Source organism: Rana temporaria, chromosome 2, assembly GCF_905171775.1.
Source record: "Rana temporaria chromosome 2, aRanTem1.1, whole genome shotgun sequence".
Lineage (NCBI taxonomy): Eukaryota > Metazoa > Chordata > Amphibia > Anura > Ranidae > Rana > Rana temporaria.
Window position 1 is genome coordinate 525,431,748 of NC_053490.1, and position 26,188 is coordinate 525,457,935.

Consider the following 26,188-nt stretch of genomic DNA (forward strand, 5'->3'; position numbering starts at 1 on the left):
TATTTATGTCCATCCAGTCCTGATCTTTAGAGTAAGGTGACCAGATTTTTAAAATGAAATCCGGGGACATATTTTTTCTTTACTAGTAATGGCAACAATCAGCGACTCTCTGCCCGTCGCTGCCCACCTCACAGCCTCTCTAGTCTTACTCTCCGGGCAGGGCCGGATTAACAATGGGGCTGATGGAGCTGCAGCTCCAGGCCCCTTTCTCAAGATAGGCCCATTTGCCCAAAAAAAAAAAAAAAAAAAATTTTTTTTTTTTTTTTTTTTTTTAAGAATTTTTTTTTTCTAAGATCGAATTTGGGGGGTTGTAGCTCGATGACCAGAGGTCACAGAAACCCCACATTTGGGGGTAGGCATGGGAAGAGCTACCCCACAACTGGTTAAAATATGGGACGGCTATCATTTATGGTTCCGGAGATACGGGCCTGCTTGCACAGCCTGTCAGAAGCTACATTCAGAGCGGCCAATATAAATACAAGCTGACACACTACAGCAGACTGATAGGATCACAGTGCTTATAATAATTATTTGTATATTACTCATGGTAATTAACCCCTTGCCACCCAGGCCAATTCTGACACTTCTCTCCTACATGTAAAAATCATCATTTGTTTTTTACTAGAAAATTACTCTATGGTGGTCTTTGCACTTTTTATGTTGCAGGGTACAGAGCTGCACGATTCTGGCTAAAATGAGAATTGCAATTTTTTTGCTTAGAAGATAGATCACGATTCTCTCACGATTGTTGCAACGTAACATCATCTTTCACATTAAAAAAAAAAAAATGGGCCAACTTCACTGTTTTGTTTTTATGGTTTTTATTATTCATTGAAGTGGGAAAATGCAGTGTGACATAACATATTGCAGCAATAGCCATTGTATTCCCTAGAGTCTCTGCTAAAATATATATAATGTTTGGCGGTTCCAAGTAATTTTCTAGCAAATAATATTGCTTTCTAACTTAAGAAACAAGTGTTGGACTTTAAGTGGTTAAATTTAGTTACAATGTTAGTTAGTTACAATGTTTCATTTTGTTTACAAACTTCGCAGACTGCCCAGATTTGTTCTTTACACACAGAAGTGTATCCCTTTGATCTAAGAAGGAAGTGTCAGTTACAATGTTTCCTGTTAAAAACTTGGCAGACTGCCCGGATATTTTCTTTTGATAGCTGAAAGTCTCTCCACTTGTTATATGAAAGAATCAGCAAACTCTGCATTGAAGATCGTCAGGGGGGTTGAATCGAGATCACAATTTGTTAACGATTAATTGTGCAGCTCTAGCACGGTATTTGCACAGCAATTTTTCAAACATGTTTTTTTGAAAAAAAAGTTTCATTCATTAAAAAAACAGTTAGTTAAGTTAGCACATTTTTTTTTGGTATCCTAAGCGATGCTTTACATTTTTTTAGGTTACATGTTTAGAGTTACAGAGGAGGTCTAGTACTAGAATTATTGTTCTCGCTCTAACGATCGTGGCGTATGTAACCTGTGTGTATCTGGCTCTGATACTACCAGTGCCTACCCAGCCACTGACTAGTATCTCTCCCCAGCCTGTCCCCACACACCCTCTCACCTGCTGACCTGTGGATGGGGGAATCACTCCTGCAGTGTTATTGTGTTCTGCCAGTGCGTACAATGATCAGTGTTGCTAACTTTAGCTGGCAGCACTGATTGTTTTAAGAAAAAAAAACAGGCTGGTTTTACTCAAGTTGATTAATAGATTGACTTGTGTAAAACCAGCTAGCCCATACATAGATTGACAATGCTGGTCTCTGCATAATTGGCGTAATTTCAATCCATGTATGACCCGCTTAACCACTACGCAGTCCCTAAATATCCTTCCACTCCTGTACATAGTGCTCACTGTCATACTCTCCACACTCCTCTCCTGTACATAGTGCCCACTGTCATACTCTCCACACTTCTCTCCTATACATAGTACCCACTGTCATACCCTACACACTCCTCTCCTGTACATAGTGCCCACTGTCATACCCTCCACACTCCTCTCCTATACATAGCGCCCACTGTCATACCCTTCACACTCCTCTCCTGTACATAGTGCCTGCTGTCATACACTTCTCTCCTGTACTTAGTGCCCACTGTCGCACCCTCCACACTCCTCTCCTGTACATACTGCTCACTGTCATACCCTCCACACTCCTCTCCTATACATAGTGCCCATTGTCATACCCTCCACACTCCTCTCCTATACATAGTGTTCACTGTCAAACCCTCCACACTCCTCTCCTATACATAGAGCCCACTATCATACCGTCTACATTCCTCTCCTGTACATACTGCCCACTGTCATACCCTCCACACTCCTCTCCTGTACATACTGCCCCATCATACCCTCCACACTTCTCTCTGGTACGTACTACCCTCTGTCATACCCCCTCACTCTTCCTGTACATATTGCCCATTGTCATACCCTTCACACTCCTCTCCTGTACATAGTGCTTTTTTTCCGTACCCTTTGTACTCCTCTCCTGTACATAGTGCCCACTGTTAGACCCTCCACATTCCTCTCCCTCACCTGCACATACTTCCCACTTATATACCGTCCATACTCCTCCCCTATGTCGCTTACCCACAAAAACAGTTCTTTAAAATTATACTGAATATCCTCAATGTTACCAGCTCTAGAATGGACACACTTTTGTTACTTCAACTAAAGGAAATATCAGTTCTCATATTTGTTCTGCCCCATTATTAGTACTCATTTAATTTTGTGATTACTACAATGATGTATAGAGGAACATCGGGGAGCTCAGCTACTCTAAATATAGCACTTATATAAAAAAGTGGCCCTGAAAATATTTTTTAAATGTTGGCAACTGTGCACTTAGGCACTGCCCAAGGGCCACCGTCCACCGGGTCAGTAGGGGGCCCCATGAGAGGCTCCTGGGATCCTGTGATAATAAAGCGGTAGTAAACTTTCCTGACATTACTACTTTTTAGAGGCCCTGGGGTAGGTTATGCCACAACGTACAAGTATGCACAGCATATTAGCACATTAGTGTACACTTCAATTTTCAGACTGAGCCCTCCAGTGCTGCGATGAATCAGGCGGGGCCTGGACACTTCCATCTTCACCTGGTCTTCCTTCTGGGTTCTGTGCCTTTGGTCACTTGCCTTGGCTGGGCTGCGTTCATGTCATTCCCACGCATTTATTTATTATTTATTACACCCCATTCACACCTCCACGACAAAACGCCCGACGCCGGCCGCTCGTGCCGCTGGAGGGGAGAATTCCCATTGCTGTATATGAGATGGTTCACATCTCATAGACGCCGTACACCTGCGGCATGAAAAAAAGTCCCGGACCCTTTTTTTCAGGCGGCATTGGCGTTTGGCCATACAAAGCAATAGGAAGGATTTGTAAAAAAAAAGTTACACTATTCGCGGCAAAAAATTACTTGTCGCGGAGGTGTGAATGCAGCCTAAAAGGCCCCACCAAAATCCTCAGCACCAGGCCCATGATGTTCTTAATCTGGCCCTGTCTCTGGGCCCCGACTACTACTGGATGGGGAGCGGAGGAAGATCACTCCGCCAGGGAAGGCAAGGAGATAGGCAGGTCGGCTGGCCAGGATTTGAGCCATGGCAGAAGAACATGGGAGTGAAGCTGAATGGGCATGCACCCGAAACTGAAGAAATATTTCCTCCACTCCGACCAGGACATGATCATCAGAAGGGGGCACAGATAATGGGAAAAATACAACCCCCTATGCTAGTCGGCACGGCGGAGCGGGGGTGTGTAATTCTTATTTTTTTTATTTTAATTCTGCACTGATTGTCTTTGAAATTGCCCCTGCCCCCTATTAAATCCAATCTGGGGACAAAACCAGGGACAGACTTGGTCCGGGGACAGTGTCCTAAATCAGGGGACTGTCCCCTGAAACTGGGGATGTCTGGTCACCCTACTTTAGAGAGCTCTGCCACACAGCACGATCACGGCTGAAAGGGCAGGAGACCTTGCAGTATAAGTAACACCTTATGATTTTGTCCCTCCACCCCCTCAAACCTGTGATTGGATAGTGAAAGGAGCAGCATACTGATGATCTCTCCTCCTATCAGAATGCTTCTTGCACTGCAGCACAACTGATTGGTTCCTTGTTCTTTATCTCCACCTTTCCCAGGCTGAGCTCTGCTGTACCAAGTCATGGTCAGGTGCTTACATTGCATGGGCCATTTTTGCACACAAATTTAAAAAAGTTATTTCAGCCCCGAAGATGATGTAAAACCCCCAAACATTAGGGCCCAGATTCGCGTACAGCGGCGTATCTTTAGTCGGGCGTAGCGCATCTCATATGCGCTATGCCGACGTAACATAGAGAGGCAAGAACAGTGGGCCAGATTCACGTAGACTAGCGGCGGCGTAACGTATCGTAGATACGTTACACCGCCGCAAGTTTTCATTGCAAGTGCCTGACTCACAAAGCACTTGCGATGAAAACTACGCCGGCGGCCTCCGGCGTAAGCCCGCGTAATTTAAATGGGCGTGTGCCATTTAAATTAGGCGCGCTCCCGCGCCGGACCTACTGCGCATTCCTCGTTTCGTAACTCCCACCGTGCTTTGCGCGAAGTGACGTAATTTTTTCGAACGGCGACATGCGTAGCGTACTTCCGTATTCCCGGACGTTTTTTACGCAAACGACGTGAATTTTTAAATTTCGACGCGGGAACGACGGCCATACTTTATACAGCACATACATGTGCTGTGTAAAGTTAAGGCACCAAAAACGACGCCTAACTTTGCGACGGGAAACTAGACTAGCGGCGACGTAGCGAACGCGAAAAACCGTCGTGGATCCGCCGTAACTACTAATTTGCATACCCGACGCTGGTTTACGACGCGAACTCACCCCAGCGGCGGCCGCGGTACTGCATCTTAAGATCCGACAGTGTAAAACAATTACACCTGTCGGATCTTCTGCCTATCTATGCGTAACTGATTCTATGAATCAGTCGCATAGATAGAAACAGAGATACAACGGCGTATCTCATTTGTGAATCTGGCCCATGCTCCCTAAATTACGGCGGCGTAGCTTAAATGGGCCGGCGTAATCCCGCCAAATTCAAAGTAGCAAGGAAGTGGGCGTGTTGTATTAAAGACAACTTGTGATGGGGCAAACACCCCTGGGTTCGGTTTGAGCACGGAAACTCCCTTCATCTCCACCAGATCCTTATCCTACAGTGCCTTTAATAAGTATTCATACCCCTTGACATTTTTCACACTTTGTCAGGTTACAACCAAAAACGTAAATGTATTTTATTGGGATTTTATGTGATAGATCAACACAAAGTGGCACATAATTGTGAAGTGGAAGGAAAATGATAAATGGTTTTTAACATTTTTTTAAAAATAAATATATGAAAAGTATGGCGTGCATTTGTATGAGTCAATACTTTGTAGAACCTCCTTTCTCTACAATTACAGCTGCAAGTCTTTTTGGGGATGTATCTACCAGCTTTGCACATCTAGAGAGGGACATTCCTGCACATTCTTCTTCTTTGTAAAATATCTCAAGCTCTGTCAGATTGGATGGAGAGCGTCTGTGATCAGCAATTTTCAAGTCTTGCCACAGATTCTCAATGTGATTTAGGTCTGGACTGTGACTGGGCCATTCTAACACATGAATATGCTTTGATGTAAACCATTCCATTGTAGCTCTGGCTGTATGTTTCGGGTCGTTGTCCTGCTGGAAGGTGAACCTCCCCCCAGTCTCAAGTCTTTTGCAGACTATAACAGGTTTTCTTCTAAGATTGTCCTGTATTTGTCTCCATCCATCTTCCCATCAACTCTGACCAGCTTCCCTCTCCCTGCTGAAGAAAAGCATCCACACAACATGATGCTGCCACCACCATGTTTCACAGTGGGGATGGTGTGTTCAGGGTGATGTGCAGTGTTAGTTTTCAGCCACACAGTTTTTCTTTTAGGCCAAAAAATTATATTTTGATCTCATCTGACCAAAACACCTTCTTCTACATGTTTGCTGTGTCCCCTCCCCCACATGGCTTCTCACAAACTGCAAACAGGACTTCTTATGTCTTTCTTTCACCAATGTCTTTCTTCTTGTCACTCTTCCATAAAGGGCAGATTTGTGGAGAGACGACTAATAGTTGTCCTGTGGACAGATTCTCCCCCCTGAGCTGTGGATCTCTGCAGCTCCTCCAGAGTTACCATGGGACTCTTGGTTGCTTCTCTGATGAATGCTCTCCTTGCCCGGCCCGGTCAGTTTAGGTGGACGGCCATGTCTTGGTAGGTTTGCAGTTGGGCCATACTCTTTCCATTTTCGGATGATGGATTGAACAGAAGCTCCGTGAGATGTTCAAAGCTTGGGAGATATTTTTTTATAACCTAACCCTGCTTTATACTTCTCCACAACTTTATCCCTGACCTGTCTGGTGTGTTCCTTGGCCTTCATGATGCTGTTTGTTCGCTAAGGTTCTCTAAAAAAAACTCTGAGGGCTTCACAGAACAGCTGTATTTATACTGAGATTAAATGACACACAGGTGGACTCTATTTACTAATTAGGTGACTTCTGAAGAAAATTGGCTCCACTAGATTTTAGTTAGGGGTATCAGAGTAAAGGGGGGTGAATACAAATGTACCCCCAACACTTTTCACATATTTATTTGTAAAAAAAAAATTGAAAACCATTTATAATTTTCCTTCCACTTCACAATTATGTGCCACTTTGTGTTGGTCTATCACAGAAAATCCTAATAAAATACATTTAAGTTTTTGGTTGTAACATGACAAAATGTGGAAAATTTCAAGGGGTATGAATACTTTTTCAAGGCACTGTAGATGAGGGCCTGATATAGATTAATTATATATCTACATAACAGAATAAAAAGATGAAAAAAGTTTATCTTTTGAAGCAAGTAAATCACGGCTACAAACACAGCTGCCACGCCGAACCATTTCGGGGGGATTGCCAATAAACAGCATATGTCAGCTATAAAAAGAGGTCTGTCAATTAGCATTTTACAGCAACATGAAGCAACTAAAGCCCCGAACACACGATCGGAATTTCCGATGGAAAAAGTCTGACGGAAATTCCGACCGCGTGTACGCCCCACCGGAGTAATTCCGTGGTAAATTCCGATGAATTCCATTGGAGATTACATAGAGAACGGGGTAGATCCACGTACCTACGCTGCGCCCGGCGCAGATGTCAGATACGCTACGCCGCTGTAACTTACTTTGGCTTAGTTTGAATCCTCAACTAATTTGCGCCGTAAGTTACGGCGGCGTAGTGTATCTCTCGCGGCGTAAGGGCGCGGAATTCAAATGCGGCGGGTAGGGGGCGTGTTTCATTTAAATGAAGCGCGTCCCCGTGCCGTCCCTAAAATTTCGTCCCCGCGCCATCCCTAAAATTTCCCGCCGTGCATTGCGCAAGGACGTCATTGGTTTTGACGTGAACGTAAATGGCGTCCAGCCCCATTCACGGACGACTTACGCAAACGGCGTAAAATGTTCAAAATTAGACGCGGGAACGACGGCCATACTTAACATTGAGTACGCCACCATATAGCTGCCTTAACTATATGCCGGAAAAAGCCGAACGGAAATGACATAAAAAAATGCGACGGCCACACGTACGTTCGTGGATCATCGGAAATAGATAATTTGCACACTCGACGCGGAATACGATGGAAACGCCACCCAGCGGCCAGCTGGAAAATTGCATCTAAGATCCAACGGCGTACTAAGGCGTACGCCTGTCGGATCTAAGGCCCCGTACACACGAGGGGACATGTCCGATGAAAACGGTCCACGGACCGTTTTCATCGGACATGTCCGCTCGGAGATTTCTGTCTGATGGTTGTACACACCATCAAACAGAAATCCGCGTGGACAGGATACGCGGTGACGTGGCCGCGTCGTCGCCGCGACGATGACGCGGCGACGTGCGCGACCCTGGAAGGTAAATGCTTCCACGCATGCGTCGAATCACTTTGACGCATGCGAGGGATTTCGGCCGAGCGGACATGTCCGGTGAGTCGTACAGACGACCGAACATGTCCGACGGACAGGCTTCCAGCGGACATGTTTCTTAGCATGCTAAGAAACATTTGTCCGCTGGAAACCTGTCCGATCCGCCGGAAAATTGTCCGGTCGGCCGTACACACGACCGAACATGTCCGCGGGAAAATGGTCCGCGGACCAGTTTCAGTGGACATGTTCGGTCGTGTGTACGAGGCCTCACACAGATGCCGTCGTATCTTGTTTGGTGGATACCAAAACAAAGATACGACGCACGAAATTTGAAATTACGCGGCGTATCAAGTGATACGCCGGCGTAATTTCTTTGAGGATCTGCCCCAACATGTTCTATTTTACTCCATCGGAATTCCGATCTGAATTTCGTCGGGCAAAGGTCTGATCGTGTGTACAGACCTAAAAAGGCCAAAGTTGTGTATTAAAGGTGTAACAAAAAAAAAAAAATATATATATTTTTTATGTTAGGCAGATTAGCGTATGTTTAACCCATCCATGACCAGAGATTAATAAGGCAGAAATGCTTCAACCAAATTCAGTTCCTTTGACAATTTCTCTGTAACTATTTTGCCTACCTACTTTAAATTTTTCTTTAACACAAATAAGGATTTTCTTATTATTATTATAATATCATTTTTATTAATATTATTTTATAAAGTTAAAAATTTTTAAGAAAAACTTTGTTTATAACAAAAAAGAAATTACAGTCACCCTGGGCCAGATTCACAGTAGTAATACGCCGGCGTATCTACTGATACGCCGGCGTATTTTCAAATTTGCCACGTCGTATCTTGATTTGGAATCCTCAAACAAAGATACGACGGCTTTTGGCAAAGATCCGACAGGCGTGCGGCTTCGTACGCCTTCGGATCGTAGGTGTAATTTTCCGGGGGCCACTGGGTGGAGTTTGCATAGTTTTCCAGCATCGGGTATGCAAATTAGCTGTTTACGGCGATCCACAAAGGTACGCGCGTTCGTCGCATTCTCTTACGTCGTAAAGTTAAGAGTGCTATTTAGATGGTGTAAAATTACACCATCCATGTTAAAGTATGACCGTCGTTCCCGCGTCGAATTTTAATATTATTGTTTTTTTTGCGTAAGACGTCCGAGAATACGAAAGTACGTTACGCACGTCGCCGTTCAAAAAACACGTTGGGGCGCCGTAATTTCGTGCAAAGCACGGCGGGAAATTTCCAAACGGAGCATGCGCAGAACGTTCGGCGCGGGAACGCGCCTAATTTAAATGGTACACGCCCCATTTGAATTAGGCGGGCTTGCGCCGGACAGCTTTATGCTACGCCGCCGCCGCAAGTTTACACGCAAGTGCTTTGTGAATCAAGCACTTACGATGAAAACTTGCGGCGGAGTAACGTAAAGGACATACGTTACGTCGCCGTAATTTTTCGTGAATCTGGCCCAAAGTTTTTCTTAAAATTTTGTAACTTTATAAATTAATATTAATAAAAATTATATTATAATAATAATAATTTAAAAAGTTGCAAAATGTAATGAAAAACTTTGTGTGAAATAATATTAATAAAAAGTTCACATATTTAGGCCATTCATTTGTCAACTTATAACAAAAAAAGGAATAAGTAAGATATTTAATCTTACTTATTCCCCTTTTGTTATAAGCTGACTAATAGCCCAAATATGTGAATGTTTTATTAATATTATTTTACATAATGTTTTTCATTACATTTTGTAACTCTTAAACTCTTTCAATTATTATTATTATTAATATTATATATGGAATATAAATAGGAGTAAATAATGTATTTAATAAAACCGTGTATGAAAGAAAATCCTTATTTGTGTTAAAGAAAAAATTAAAGGAGGTAGGCAAAATAATTACAGAGAAATCGTCAAAGGAACTGATGTATACAGTGTATATATATAATGATATAAAAATGTATTTAAATTTTTCTTTAACACAAATAAGGATTTTCTTTCATACACGGTTTTAATAAATACCTTACTTACTCCTTTTTTTGTTATGAGCTAACAAAGGGCCCAAATATGTGAATATTTTATCAATATTATTTTACATTATATTTTTTATTACATCTTGTAACTGTTAAACTCTTTAAATTATTATATAATTTTTAATTATGTTAATTTACAAAGTTACAAAATTTTAGGAAAAACTTTGTGTAGAATAATAATAAAATAAAAAATCACATATTTGGGCCATTTGTCAGTTTATAACAAAAAGGAAATTACAGTCAGCCTATTTTTAAAAAGGCCCCAATGTGTGAACAATATACACATTTATTTTATAAATATAAATATGTGATATTTCTTTCATTATTATTCTACACAAAGTTTTTCTTAAAATGTTGTAACTTTGTAAATTATTATAATTAAAACATATATCAATAAATACATTTATATATAAATATATATAAATGTATTTATTGATATATGTTTTAATTATAATAATTTACAAAGTTACAACATTTTAAGAAAAACTTTGTGTAGAATAATATATATATATATATATATATATATATATATATATATATATATATATATATATATATATATATATATATGTATTTATTGATTTGATTTTTTATTTAATTTTTTTTACACATTGGGGTCTATTTAAGAATAGGTTGACTGTAATTTCCTCTTTGTTATAAACTGCAAAAATGGCCCAAATATGTGATTTTATATAGATATATATAGATCTCTCTCTCTCTCTCTCTCTCTCTCTCTCTCTCTCTCTCTCTCTCTCTCTCTCTCTCTCTCTCTCTCTCTATATATATATATATATATATATATATATATATATAGAGAGAGAGAGAGAGATATCTATGGGCCAGATTCACGTATTTTCGCGTAAATCTGCGGCGGCGTAACGTATCACATTTACGTTACACCGCCGCAAGTTTTACGGGCAAGTGCTTGATTCACAAAGCACTTGCCTGTAAAGTTGCGGTGGCGTAGCGTAAATCCGCCTGGCGCAAGCCCGCCTAATTCAAATGGGGCGTGGATCATTTAAATTAGGTGCGTTCCCGCGCCGAACGTACTGCGCATGCTCCGTCACTTACACCTGTCAGATCTTAGGGAGATCTATGCGGAACCTGATTCTATGAATCAGGCGCATAGATACGACCGGCCAGACTCAGAGATACGAAGGTGTATCAGGAGATACGCCGTTGTATCTTCTTTATGAATCTGGCCCTATATATCTATATATACACACATTGTACAGTATTCCTTTTGACCGTCAGCTCCACCTAGTGACCAAAATGCAGTATAGTTTTTGAAAATACCTCATTGAGAAAATATACTGGGCCAGATTCACGTAGATCGCCGCATCTCTGCGGCGGCGTAACGTATCTCATTTACATTACGCCGCCGAACGTTTTACAGGCAAGTGCTTGATTCACAAAGCACTTGCCTGTAAAAGTTGCGGCGGCGTAGCGTAAATCCTCCGGCGCAAGCCCGCCTAATTCAAATGATCCGGGTAGGGGGTGTGGATCATTTAAATTAGGCGCGTTCCCGCGCCGATCGTACTGCGCATGCGCCGTCCCTAAAATTTCCAGACGTGCATTGCGCTAAATGACGTCGCAAGGACGTCATTGGTTTCAACGTTAACGTAAATGGCGTCCAGCACCATTCACGGACGACTTACGCAAACGATGTTAAATTTTCAAATTTCGATGCGGGAACGACGGCCATAATTAACATTGGCAAGGCCAACTAGGGGGCAGTTTTATCTTTACGCCGCGTATCTCTTACGGAAACGGCGTAAATTTACTGCGACGGGCAAGCGTACGTTCGTGAATCGGCGTAACGACTCATTTGCATATTCTACGCCGACCTCAATGGAATCGCCACCTAGCGCCGGCCTGGAATTGCAGCCTAAGATCCGACCGTGTAAGTCACTTACACCTGTCGGATCTTAGGGAGATCTATGCGGAACTGATTCTATGAATCAGCCGCATAGATACGACAATCGTATCTCAGAGATACGACGGCGTATCAGGAGATACGCCGTCGTATCTCTTTTGTGAATCTGGCCCTGTATGTCTTCAATTTGCTGTGCGCCGAGACAGAGGCACAGTGCCGTCTGCAAACTGGTAAAGCTGTTATTAAACTTCCATTGGCCACCGTGATTGGGTGTCTCTGGAGGAAATACATGTATTAGCGGATTTCGGTACACTAACAAAATAAAGCCAAGCACTAAAATTGAATAAAGAAACAAACCTAAACATATCCACCCAAAAGAACGCACCACGTGGATAAAAAAATTAAATAAATTGAGCAGATTGATTTTTTATTTTTTATTGTTTCTTAGTAATTTATTTAAAAAAAAGATTTCTTCAAAATCACTCCACTCATCCCTATCAGACACACGGGGGCAGAGAGGAGAGTAAGGCCTCGTACACACGATAGGTTAACCAGAGGACAGCGTCTGATGGACCGTTTTCATCGATCAAAACCAATCGTGTGTGGGCCCCATAGGTTATTTAACCACTTGCCGCCCGCCAATGACAGATTGACGTCGGCAAAGTGGTTGTAGAATCCTGATATGACGTCCTCAGGATTCTGAGCCGCTGCGCGCCCCCGGCGATCGTTGTTGCAGGGTGTCAGTCTGACACCCCGCAACACCGATCTCGGTAAAGAGTCTCTCACAGAGGCTCTTTACCACGTGATCAGCAGTGTCGAATCACGGCTGATCACGATGTAAACAGGAAGAGCCGTTGATGGCTCTTCCTCACTCGCGTCTGACAGACGCAAGTAGAAGAGAGCTGATCGTCGGCTCTCCTGACAGGGGGGGTTCGCGCTGATTGTTTATCAGCGCAGCCCCCCCTCGGATCGCCACACTGGACCACCAGGGAAGCCCACCCTGGACCAGGGAAGGGCAAAAAAAAAAAAAAGTCTGGGAAAAAAAAACATAAAAAAAAAGATGCCAATCAGTGTAAATCAGTGCCGCCCCACAGTGTCCATCAGTGCCACCCCACAGTGCCCATCCATGCCCAGTGCCCACCTATCAGTGCCCATCTGTGCCACCCATAAGTGCCGCCCATGAGTGCCCATCTGTGCCGCCTATGAGTGCCCAGTGCCGCCCATGAGTGCCCATCAGTGCCGCCCATGAGTGCCCATCAGTGCTGCATACCAGCGCCACCAATCAGTGGCATCTTATCTGTGCCCGTCAGTACTACCTCATCGATGTCCATCAGTGCCATCTCATCGGTGCCCATCAGTGCCGCCATATCAGTGCCCGTAATTGAAAGAGAAAACTTACTTATTTACAAAAAAATTAACAGAAAAAAATAAAAACTTAATTTTTTTTCAAAATTTTCAGTCTTTTTTTATTTGTTGCGCAAAAAAAAAAATCGCAGAGGTGATCAAATACCACCAAAAGAAAGCTCTATTTGTGGGAAAAAAAGTTTTTTTTTGGGTACAGTGTAGCATGACCGCGCAATTGCCATTCAAAGTGCGACAGTGCTGAAAGCTGAAAATTGGCTTGGGCGGGAAGGTGCGTAAGTGCCCTGTATGGAAGTGGTTAACCATCGGTTAAAAAAAAGCCAACTTGCTTTAAAATTAACCTATGGATTCCTAACCGATAGATCAAAACCGATCGTTAGTAGGCACGTCCATCGGTTCCAAACCCGCGCATGCTCAGAATCAAGTCGACGCATGCTTGGAAGCATTGAACTTCGTTTTTTTCAGCACGTCGTTGTGTTTTACGTCACCGCGTTCTGACACGATCGGTTATTTAACCTATGGTGTGTAGGCGTGACGGACCATCAGTCAGCTTTATCGGTTAACCGATGACAACAGTCCTTCAGACCAATGTCCTCTGGTTAAACTATCGTGTGTACGAGGCTTTACAGTTTACTGCGGTCAGGAAGTGACTTCTAGCGGATCCCTTTTTGATTGCCATTGTCATTCCCTCTCGTTCTTTCTTTCCAGACCAGTTTCAAGGAACTGTCCTCCTGAAGAACATCAGCACTGCAACCTCAGGAAGATATCAGTGCGTATCATCCAATCTTATGGGAACCAGAACCTGCCTTCTAGACCTGCAAGTGGTGGCACGTAAGTTCACCTAACATCCCTGAAAACTTCCCACCGTGATTAACACACAGCCAAGATCCAGCTGGGACACTCTAAAGCAGTGATGGGGTACCTTGGCACCCCAGATGGAACTACATTTCCCATGATGCTCATGCAATCTGCAGTGTAGTGGAGCATCATGGAAAATGTAGTTCCAAAACATATGGGGTGCCAAGGTTCGCCACCCCTGCTCTAAAGCCTCCTTTTGACCCAATTATATTCACAGGGTTCCATGCCCCTCCTCCATTCAAGGCAGATGCTGCAAAAATTCCCCGGTTTGAAGGACCATGTGACCTTCTCGGATGATGTGATGCTCTGGTCTAGCGGCCAATCATTAGGTTTAAACACTATGACATAATGGAGGGGGGTGAGGTCATCACTCTGTAAGCTCTGACAGCAGCTGCCCTTTGGAAGTTGTGGTGGCAGCGATGTAGGAAGGAGCAGTGGAGAGTTGATGTGAAGATGAGTATAACTGGGTCAGTGGGACTCAGTGGCGGCTGGTGCTCAAAATTTTTGCAGCCAGTGTGCCCATCAAACGCAGCCACTGTGCCCATCAATTGCTGCTACTGTGCCCCATCAGATGCTGCCAGTGTGCCCATCAATTGCAGCTACTGTGCCCCATCAGATGCTGCCAGTGTGCCCATCAATTGCCGCTACTGTGCCCCATCAAATGCTACCAGTGTGCCGATCAATTGCCGCTACGGTGCCCCATCAGATGCTGCCAGTGTGCCCATCAATTGCCGCTACTGTGCCCCATCAGATGCTGCCCGTGTGCAGAGCAATTGCTGCTACTGTGCCCCATCAGATGCTGCCACTGTGCCGAGCAATTGCTGCTACTGTGCCCCATCAGATGCTGCCACTGTGCCGATCAATTGCCGCTACTGTGCCCCATCAAATGCTATCAGTGTGCCCATCAATTGCCGCTACTGTGCCCCATCAGATGCTGCCAGTGTGCCAATCAATTGCCGCTACTGTGCCCCATCAGATGCTGCCAGTGTGTCGATCAATTGCTGCTACTGTTCCCTATCAGATGCTGCCAGTGTGCCCATCAATTGCCGCTACTGTGCCCATCAATTGCCGCTACTGTGCCCCATCATATGCTGCCACTGTGCCGATCAATTGCCGCTACCGTGCCCCATCATATGCTGCCCGGCACTTACCTGTCTTGCATCAGGTCAGTGGCGGTCATCTGCACGTCCTCCATGTCTTCTTCCGTCCTCTCCAGGCAACCTGATTGGCTGAGAGGTGGTTCAGTGTTAGCAAAGCGAGTGAACAGCAAACGCCCAGCATGGTGCCCGCTGTTCACTGTTTTGGGGACCTATTAGAGCCTATGCCGAAAAGGGTCCGGACCCCTGAAAAGGGGGTGTCAGCGGCGACCATAGATAGATTCATGCAATCTATGGTGATAGAGCGGTGCAGGAGAGGGGGGTGGCTCTCCTGCGCCCTTTATGGACACACTGCCACTGGAGATCCTGTCACTTTGCCCTGAATGAAGTAGGTGACAGGTTCTCCTTATCATCATGTAGTGCAGACCCTCCAACTGGTCCCGCTATCCTGTCCCAGATTCTTTTTCCCAATAGTGCAAATGGCAGCCAAGCACACGGTCAGGCCCCGTACACACGGCCGAGGAACTCGACGTGCCAAACACATCGAGTTCCTCGGCGTGTTCAGTCCTGGAGCCGCCGAGGAGCTCGGCGGGCCGAGTTCTCCCATAGAACAACGAGGAAATAGAGAACATGTTCTCTATTTCCTCGCCGAGGTCCTCGTCGGCTTCCTCGGCCGAAAGTGTACACACGGCCGGGTTTCTCGGCAGAATTCAGCCAGAAACTCGGTCGGAAGCTGAATTCTGCCGAGGAAACTGGTCGTGTGTACGGGGCCTAACATGCACAATTCTGGCTCAATAAGTAGTCTAGGGCAAAGTTTCTCAACTCCAGTCCTCAAGACACCCCAACAGGTCATGTTTTCAGGCTTTCCTTTATTTTGCACAGGTGATTTAATCAGTTTCACTGCCTTAGTAATTACTACAGTACTTTCATCTGGGGGAAATCCTGAAAACATGAGCTGTTGGGGCACCTTGAGGACTGGAGAATCACTGGTCTAGGAGGGTTGCTTTTTAAAGTTTATTGCAGTGAAAAATTCAGAAAATTAAACAGTAGTAGGAAGATGCCCTCTCTTAGCAGCTACCTCTTCTTTAACCTCTTCCCGACCGGGCCATTGTAAAATGACGGCGGCAGGAACCCTTCCTCGATCCGGGTGGACGTCATATGACGTCCTTTGTTCCCGGCGATCTAGGGAGCGTGCGCGCCGCGGCACCGCTCATGACCCGGCGATTGCCGGTGATCACGGCAGGAGTGTGGTTCTGGGTGTGTAAACACCCAGATCCACCTCCTGTCAGAGGTGAGGAGACCGATGCTGTGTTTCCAGTTAAGAGAAACACACATCGGTCTCCTCCCCTTGTGAGTCCCCTCCCCCTACAGTTAGAACACACTTTAGGGAACATTTTAACCCCTTCAGCGCCCCCTAGTGTTAACCCCTTCCCTGCCAGTCATATTTACACAGTAATCAGTGCATATTTATAGCACTGATCGCTGTATAAATGTGAATGGTCCCAAAAACGTGTCAAAAGTGTCCGATGTGTCCGCCACAATGTCACGGTCACAATCAAAAATCGCAGATCGCCATCATTACTAGTAAAAAAAATTATACAATAAAAAGGCCATAATTCTATCACCTATTTTGTAGACGCTATGGGCCAGATTCACGTAGCTCAGCGGATCTATAGATCCGCTCGATCTACGTGAATTAAGATCCGCTCCCGCAAGTTTAGGAGGCAAGTGGCTAATTCACAAACCACTTACCTCCAAACTTGCGACGGCGGATCCTAAATCCCCCGGCGGAATTCTAATTCCGCGGCTAGGGGAGTGTACCATTTAAATCAGGCGCGTTCCCGCGCCGATTTAAATGCGCATGCGCCGTCCGGGGAATTTCCCGGCGTGCATTGCTCCCACTGACGTCACTAGGACGTCAGTGGTTTCGACGTGAGCGGGACTTGCGATGCGCGTGTTCGTGAATCGGCGTACGCAAACGACGTTGGAAAATTCAAATTCGACGCGGGAACGCCGGCTATACTTAACATTGGCTGCGCCTGATAAAAGAAGGGGTAAGTATACGATGGGAAAACCGCTACGGAAACGATGTAAGAACACTGCGACGGGTCAGCGTACGTTCGTGAATTTGCGTATCTCGCTGATTTACATATTATTTATCGTAAATCAGCGGGAACGCCCCCGGCGCCATTTTTTAATTGAAAAAAAGATCCGACAGTGTAACACAGTCAGATCTAGCCCTATCTATGCGTATCTGATTCTATGAATCAGGCGCATAGATAGGACCAATGTAAGTCAGAGATACGATGGTGTATCTGTAGATACACCGTCGTATCTCTTTGTGAATCTGGCCCTATAACTTTTGCGCAAATCACTCAATAAACAATTATTGCGATTTTTTTTTTACCAAAAATATGTAGAAGAATACGCATCGGTCTAAACTGAGAAAAAAATATGTTTTTTAAAAAAAAATTGTGATATTTATTAAATAAAAAGTAAAAAATATTGCGTTTTTTGGGTACAGTGTTGCATGACCGTGCAATTGTCATTCAAAGTGCAACAGCGCTGAAAACTAAAAATTGGTCTGGGCAGGAAGGAGGTGAAAATACCCTGTATGGAAGGGGTTAAAAGTTCCTTAGCAACAGCTCTTGGAAATTGACAGCACTGGGACACCAAAGCAATGTTCCCGGCCCGAGCGACCCTCAGTCTCTATGTACTTACAAGTCCTTGGGTGCTTGGATGCTTCCCTTAGAGTCAGGCAAACAGTTGCTTAGTGTACTCACCAGACTGCATCCTAGGTAAAATTCCCCCTTCTTTAGCTTGAAGTCTCTCTGCGGGTAGGGCCCCGGACTCAGGGTAGCCGGAAGCCTTGCTGGGCTCCTGGTGAAGATGAAGGGTTGCCTGGGAGGGCGGCTGGATGCTTCTCCTATTGGACAAGGATCTTGACTGATCCAGCCCCAGACTAATTATGTTCTCTCCAGCCACCTTCTGAGCATGTCCCCTCAGGGATTAGCTGGGACCCCATAAATATTCAGACTGCGCAGTCAGCCTGCTCCACTCCTTTGTTCTGGATCTCCTTTGTTCTGAAAAGCAACTGAGTGTGCAGCCTGTGGGACCCCGATCAGTCCAAAGAAATCAGCAGCAGCCCCACTAATGACAGAGGAGCACAAAAATAACGAAATTTACCTGACAGCCTGGCATCTGCCTAACAGCAGGGCTGTCTTTAAGGCAGGGCAAAAGGGGCTGCTGTGGGCCCTGTCATTTTTGTGGGGTCCAAAGCAGCTGCCTCATACTTGCCAACTATCACAGTTTAAATTCCCTTGTCCCTTGAAGTTTTAGTCCTGTGCTGTGTCCTGATATCTCAGTGTGAAGTGCTGCTACTCATACTGCTCAGCTCTGCCCTATTGTTGTGTACAGATGACTCACCTGCAGACCCTGGCCCAGATTCTCGTACAAGATACGCCGTCGTAACTCTGAGGCCGGGTACACACGGACAAACATGTATGGTGAAAGCGGTCCGTCGGACCGTTTTCACCATACATGTCTGCCAGAGGGCTTCTGTACGATGGTTGTACACACCATCGTACAGAAGTCCGCGCGTAAACAATACGCGGGGCGTGTCCGCGGTGTCGCCGCGTCGATGACGCGGTGTCGCCGCGACAATGACGCGGCGACGTGGGCAGCCCGCCTTTAAAATGCTTCCACGCATGCGTCGAAGTCATTCGACGCATGCGAGGGACGGCGGGCGCCTGGACATGTACGGTAGGTCTGTACTGACGACCGTACATGTCCGAGCGGGCAGGATTCCAGCGGACTGTTTTAAAACAAGTCCAGGAATATTTGTCTGCTGGGAAAAGGCCCGGCGGGCAAATGTTTGCTGGAATTCAGCCCGCTCGCGCCCACACACGACCAAACATGTCTGCTGAAACTGGCCTGCGGGCCAGTTTCAGCAGACATGTTTGGTCGTGAGTATGGGGCCTTAGTGTGAGGCGTCGTATCTATGCGCCTGATTCTTAGAATCAGTTACGCATAGATTTGTATTAGATCCGACCGGCGTAAGTCTCTTACGCCGTCGTATCTAAGTTGCATATTTACGCTGGCCGCTAGGTGGCGCTTCCGTCAATTTACGCATCAAATATGTTAATGAGCTAGATACGCCGATTCTCAAAACGTACGTGCGGCCGGCGCTTTTTTTTACGTCGTTTACATTAGTCTTTTTTGGGCGTAAAGTTACCCCCGTTCGAAAAAAGCGTCAAATTACGTGGGGTCACGATTAATTTCCATAAAACACGCCCACCACTTCCACATTTGAATTAGGCGGGCTTACGCCGGCCCAGTTGCACTACGCCGGTGTAACCTAAAGCGCAAGTTCTTTGAGAATACGGGACATGCCGCTCTAAGTTACGGCAGCATAGTGTATCTCAGATGCGCTACGCCTGCCTCTACGAGAATATGGGCCACTGTGTTCACATGTAAATAACCGTCATTCATATGTAAATAATGGGAGCATTCATATGTCAATAATGGGAGCATTCATATGTAAATAATGGGAGCATGCATATGTAAATAGCGTCTGTATTCATATGTAAATAGCTGAGGCCGGCGGTATTCATATGTAAATAGAGGCGACATTCATATGCATATCATGCCCCTCTGCAGTGAAGAGATGATGTGCTGTAACCTCTAGCAACCAATCAGTGAGCAGTATTACTGTACAGTAATCTCTAGCCACCAATCAACAAGAAGAAATCATGCGCTGTAACCTCTAGCAACTAATCAGTGAGCCGTAATGTGTGCTGTAGCCTCTAGCAACCAGTCAGTAAGTGGTAATGATATGCTGTAACCTCTGGCAACCAATCGCAATCACTGCCTGATCTGATACAGTAAACTGATTTTAAGTCTAGCTGATATTTATTGTATGTCTCAGAGCAGGCGGAGAGCAAAATTGCATGTGGGGGGTTTGGGGGTCCAATCAACATTAAAGATAGCCCTGCCTAAGAGAGTGCTACAATCACATTCCCCTATAGATATTTATATGTATATATAAAATTCAAACCAGTTCTAGATCTCCCTTTATTAGGAAATCTCTGAGACTAGAATGACAGAAACTTGGGTCAAAAAGTCCTGGAATGGCTCCAGGGCCAGAATATCCAAACAGAGGTTTCCAAGGTTGTCTTGGAGTTGAACTTGAAGGTTGGCTTGTTCTGGTATGTGGTGGTAACCCTTGCCTGTGTTTGTGTCCTCAGCTAAGCACCAGAGTGTGGGCCTCATTGTTGGAGCCATTGCCGGAGGAATCCTGGTGCTGGTTATCTGCATCGTGGTGGTAGCTGTGGGTCTGGTCTACTGGAGGAACAAACACAAAGAGGAAGAAGATGAAATCCCCAATGAGATAAGGTAACAGACGCTCATCCGGCTGTGTTGTCTAAAGCCTCGTACACACGATCAGTCCATTCGATGAGAACGGTCTGAAGGACCGTTGTCATCGGTTAACCGATGAAGCTGACTGATGGTCCATCACGCCTACACACCATAGGTTAAATAACCGATCGTGTCAGAATGTGGTGACGTAAAACACAACGACGTGCTGAAAAAAAATAAGTTCAATGCTTCCAAGCATGCGTCAAATTGATTCTGAGCATGCGTGGATTTTTGATCGGTTATGAATCCATCGGTTAAATTTAAAGCAAGTTGGCTTTTTTTTAACCTATGGTTAAATAACCTATGGGGCCCACACACGATCGGTTTTGACCGATGAAAACGGTCCATCAGACTGTTGTCCTCTGGTTAACCTATCGTGTGTACGAGGCATTATGCCTCGTACACACGGCCGGACTTTCCGAGAAAAAAAGTTTGACAGGCTTTTTTTCTCGGAAAGTCCGACCGTGTGTAGCCTCCATCTGGCTTCCGACGGACTCACGGCGTACAAGGCATTATGCTTCCATGTGCCTGAAGAGGTTTTTTTCAAGACAATATAACCATACATGTTATAAAGGAATCAAAAATTTGCGCTGTAAGTTACGGCGGCGTAATGTAACTGTGTCGGCGTAAGGGCGCGCAATTCAAATGGATGCGATGGGGGCGTGTTTTATGTCAATGCGTCTTGACCCGACGTAAATTAAGTTTTTTCTGAACGGCGCATGCGCCGTCCGTGGGGGTGTCCCGGTGCGCATGCTCCAAATTAACCCGCAACCAGCCAATGCTTTCGACGTGAACGTCATTCTACGCCAAGCCCTATTCGCAAACGTTTTACGCAAATGACGTACACAACAGTCAATTCGATGCTGGCTCGACGTCCATACTTAACATTGGCTACGCCTCATATAGCAGGGGTAACTTTACGCCGAAAAAAGCCTTACGGAAACAACGTAAAAAAATGCGCCGGCCGGACGTACGTTTGTGGATTCGCGTATCCAGCTAATTTGCATACTCAAAGCGGAAATCGACGGAAGCGCTACCTAGCGGCCAGCGTAAATAAGCACCTTAGATCCGACGGCGTACTAAGACGTACGCCAGTCGGATCTAGCCCAGCTTCAGGCGTATCTTGTTTTGTGGATACAAAACAAAGATACGCCGGAGCAACCTAGCAGTTACGCCAGCGAAACTGCTTCGTGGATCTGGCCCAATATATCTACCTTCATGAAAAACAATAATTTTTCTGAAATTTGAAAATTTTGCCAAGATTTTGGCAATGCAAAAGTGCCCAGTTTTGCTTAGCATTAAGGTCTTTATGTTTCATCTTCAGCTTGTATGCTGAACTAACCTGCCTGCCCATTTTTTCATATTCACTGTTTCTTTCTCTTGTCTTTCCAGAGAGGACGACCTTCCTCCCAAGTGCACGCCGTCTACCAAAGTCTTTCACCCAGATGCCTCTTCCTCTGAGCATGACACGCTGACGTCAGCCACCAACACCAATACCTTCAACGGTCACTACTGGAGCAACTCCAAATCCAACTACACCACCGGCTCATACGTCACCTACAACTGCAATGGGTGCCGCCACTCCACTTCTCGCTCTGTCACAGGCCAACCGAGGCCAATATACGCAAATGGAGGACAGCCCTCTACAGGTCCCCCAAAGACATTGATAGTCACAGCTAACACAGCCCCTTCTCCTAAGACTGGTGCTAGGAGCAATGGCACAGTCGGCAGAAAAGCAAAGCCTCCTCAAACTAGGTCTTACGCCGTCAGCCAGGCCACGTTGGAGAGGATAGGTGCCGTCCCGGTAATGATTCCGGCACAGAGCAGAGCTGGGTCGCTAGTATAGAAAAAAATAAATAAAGCGTAGCGCTACAAGGGGCAACAAAAGCTGCGTTAGCATGTGGGATGACAGTAATTCATCCCTGCTCCTCTGTTATTTCCTTTCTATCCAGGCAGTCATGAAATGCACTGGACCCAGCCAGTCCTTTGTTCTCAAGAGAGAAGACAAAAACCCTGGGACAAGGATTAAACAGGGGAAGTGTGGACAGTTTGCCGAGATTAAAACTTGTCCTTGCAGTGCCAAGCACAGCCCCAGGGCTTCCAACGCAGAATAGCATATGTGCCTCCCTTTCTCTCGATCATTAGTTCTGTTCACACACAATTTTTTTATTTTTTTTTCTAACATTTGCTACGTGTGGAAACCATCTTGCTTTGTCGTTCCATGACGATGGTGCTACGAAGCTCCCACCAACACACAAACCATACCTGCAATCACCAGCTAAGAGTTACCACCACAGAACCCACCCATAGCTATTTTTTGTTCCCCCCTCCTACTCAAGCACTTTATCCCCATCTTAGGGAAACAATATTTTTGAAATGTATAGTTTACTGGCCCATGGGATGTCCACCTAAAATACAAACTGTGTCATCAGAAGTTCTGAAATGTTGACTTGGTCCTTCAAATGTTCTTGGTTCTTTAGGGGTGTATATGTAGCACCTATATTGTATTGTTTGACAAATGTCACTTTCTATGGTACATTAACACTGTTTTTTTTTGTTCTACCATTATGTCTATTTTTTTGTAGAGGCTGTTGAGCAGTAATCATCCCTTCCGGTTTGACATTTTGAAAATTTGTATCCTGCTTGTTTTGCTCTTTCCACCGTATTTTGCCACAAGTTTTCCCCGATAAGTTTTTGCATAATTCTGTTTTTTTATTTTTGTTTCGTCTCATGATGGCTTTGGCTTGACTCATGCAACCAGAATGTCTTCGGCTGGTGGTTAAAACTAGACATGTGTACATTGAAATATTTTGTTTCGGAATTTTGTTTTCGTCCGAAAAATACAATTATTTAGTTAACTTCCGAAATTCTTACTAAACTGAATTTTACTATTTTCATTTAGTTAAAAAATGCATTCGTTCGAAAATCCGAATTAATTAAAGTCGAATCTGTCATTGAAGGTGTCCGCTGAATGTTCTAAGAAGATTTGACGAAGCAGCTAAACTGTACGACGCCGCGATCGTACATTTCCGGTCGAATGCTGTGCCCACAAGCTATAGAAGAATTCTAATGTTGTATGACTAGTAATAATTATATTTATTCATTATTACTAGTCAACCAACATTAGAACTCTTCTGTAGCCAATGGGCGGAGCATTTGACCATAAATGTCCACTTGTGGCTAACGTATGTTTTTAGTTGCTTCGTCGAATCTTCATGTCCCTAAAATCTCAAATCTTCATGTCTCTATAATGTCAAATCCTTTCTCTCTATGTCGAATCTTCATGTCTCTATAATGTAGAATCTTTTCTCTCTATGTCAACTCTTTTCTCTCTATGTCGAATCTTCATGTCTCTATAATGTCGACTCTTTTCTCTCTATGTCGACTTTTTTCTCTCTATGACGAATCTTCATGTCTCTATAATGTCGACTCTTTTCTCTCTATGTCGACTTTTTTCTCTCTATGACGAATCTTCATGTCTCTATAATGTCGACTCTTTTCTCTCTATGTCGACTCTTTTCTCTCTATGTCGAATCTTCATGTCTCTATAATGATGACTTTTTTTCTCTCTATGTCAACTTTTTTCTCTCTATGTCGAATCTTCATGTCTCTATAATGTCGACTCTTTTCTCTCTATGTCGACTCTTTTCTCTCTATGTCGAATCTTCATGTCTCTATAATGTCGACTCTTTTCTCTCTATGTCGACTTTTTTCTCTCTATGACGAATCTTCATGTCTCTATAATGTAGAATCTTTTCTCTCTATGTCGACTCTTTTCTCTCCATGTCAAATCTTCATGTCTCCATAATGTTGAATCTTCATGTCTCTATAATGTCGACTCTTTTCTCTCTATGTCGACTCTATTCTCTCTATGATGAATCTTCATGTCTCTATAATGTCGACTCTTTTCTCTCTATGAGAGAGTGGGTAACCGCTCAAAGAGAACCAGGTAATCTGATTCCTGTTGTCCGAGCCAAGGGTGCAGGCAGTGCAATCAAAATGCAGGTTAGGATGAAGGAAAAAAGCTGGGACAGCCGCACTCCAAAAAAACTCCTCCTTTGCTGTGGCATGTATTTTGTGATTTTTAATTAAAGGAGGAGTTTTTTTGGAGTGCGGCTGTCCCAGCTTTTTTCCTTCATCTCTTTTCTCTCTATGTCGACTCTTTTCTCTCTATGACGAATCTTCATGTCTCTATAATGTCGACTCTTTTCTCTCTATGTCGACTTTTTTCTCTCTATGTCGAATCTTCATGTCTCTATAAAGTCGAATCTTTTCTCTCTAGACAAGAAGAAAGATATCCCCCGACTGGACTTTAAAGGCACTCAAATGTAAGAAAATATTGAAACAAAGTTGTTTATTGATAAAGTACAAATATAGTAAAGAAAGATAAAATTGTGAATAACTGGAATGTACACAATATTGTATGTGAGTTTTTTCAAATAGAAACCACAATAATTGACATACTTTTTCAGTAGATCACCCAACGTTTCGGAGAATCCAAAAGAGGTTTTACTATTTGTGATGTGCTTTATTATCAATCTTGACAACATGTTTTTTTGAAATATTATAGACACACGATTTTTTTCCTCCTGAAGAAGGAGATTGGATTTTCTGAAACGTTGGGTGATCTACTGAAAAACTATGACAATTATTGTGGTTTCTATTTGATGAAACTCACATACAATATTGTGCAAATTCCAGTTATTCACAATTTTATCTTTCTTTACTATACTTGTTCTTTATCAATTAATAGCTTTGTTTCAATATTTGTTTACATTTGAGTGCCTTTAAAGTCCAGTCAGGGGATATCTTTCTTCTTGTCTATATTATTTGGATGTGGCACACTACAGAGACACTGACTGATAACTTATTCAATCTTTTCTCTCTATGTCGAATCTTCATGTCTCTATAATGTAAAATCTTTTCTCTCTATGTCGAATAATCTCGGACTAATAGAGTTAGGTTAGGCAAATTCAACCGCAGGTTCAATAGACACAGACCGCTATTATCACTGTCATGTCGAGTCTTCTGTCTATATCGAACCGTTGTCGCAACGAAACGAAAATAAAGGATTTTTTTATGTCGGATCTTTCGGATTTTCGGACTCTGCACATTCGTTATCGTTTGTTAAAACGAACACGAAAATCCCAGAGATTCGGACGGAAACGAATGCACATGTCTAGTTAAAACCATGCTGCTGTTTTTGGTTCTACCACAGGTGGAGGACCTTTAGGTTGTCTGTCAGGACAGGAACCAGAAAAACCATAATGCAATTTATTCTATAGCTTTACCTTAGCATCAATTGTGTTGGTACAATGACGTACCTCTTGTCCAGGGGATAAACCGTGCTCATTTTTCAGGTAATCTGGCGAAACCAAATTTTTAGGGAGTACAAAAATATTCTGGTAACAGTAAAATAAAGCTTTTTGATTACATCCTTACCAAGCAACAGTCACCCATAGTCAGGTGATCAATGTGTTTTTTTGACCTCTACAAGCCAGTCGCTTCACCTTATGTTAAGGGCTGTCATTACTCATCAACTCTTCTAATTGGACCTCAGCATTTTCTCTATCC

General features: G+C 44.1%; 1 protein-coding gene across 1 annotated transcript in view; it reads left to right on the forward strand.

Annotated features, from left to right (window-relative positions):
- The window catches only part of IGSF11 (immunoglobulin superfamily member 11), a 386,896-nt gene extending 363,424 nt beyond the window's left edge, over positions 1 to 23,472 (forward strand). Inside the window, exons 5-7 of the mRNA XM_040339112.1 lie at positions 13,950 to 14,072; positions 20,443 to 20,590; positions 22,007 to 23,472. Of these exons, the coding sequence (XP_040195046.1) occupies positions 13,950 to 14,072; positions 20,443 to 20,590; positions 22,007 to 22,460 (725 nt within the window). The 3' untranslated portion in view covers positions 22,461 to 23,472. The remainder of the gene's footprint in view (positions 1 to 13,949; positions 14,073 to 20,442; positions 20,591 to 22,006) is intronic.
- The last annotated feature ends 2,716 nt before the right edge of the window (positions 23,473 to 26,188 follow it).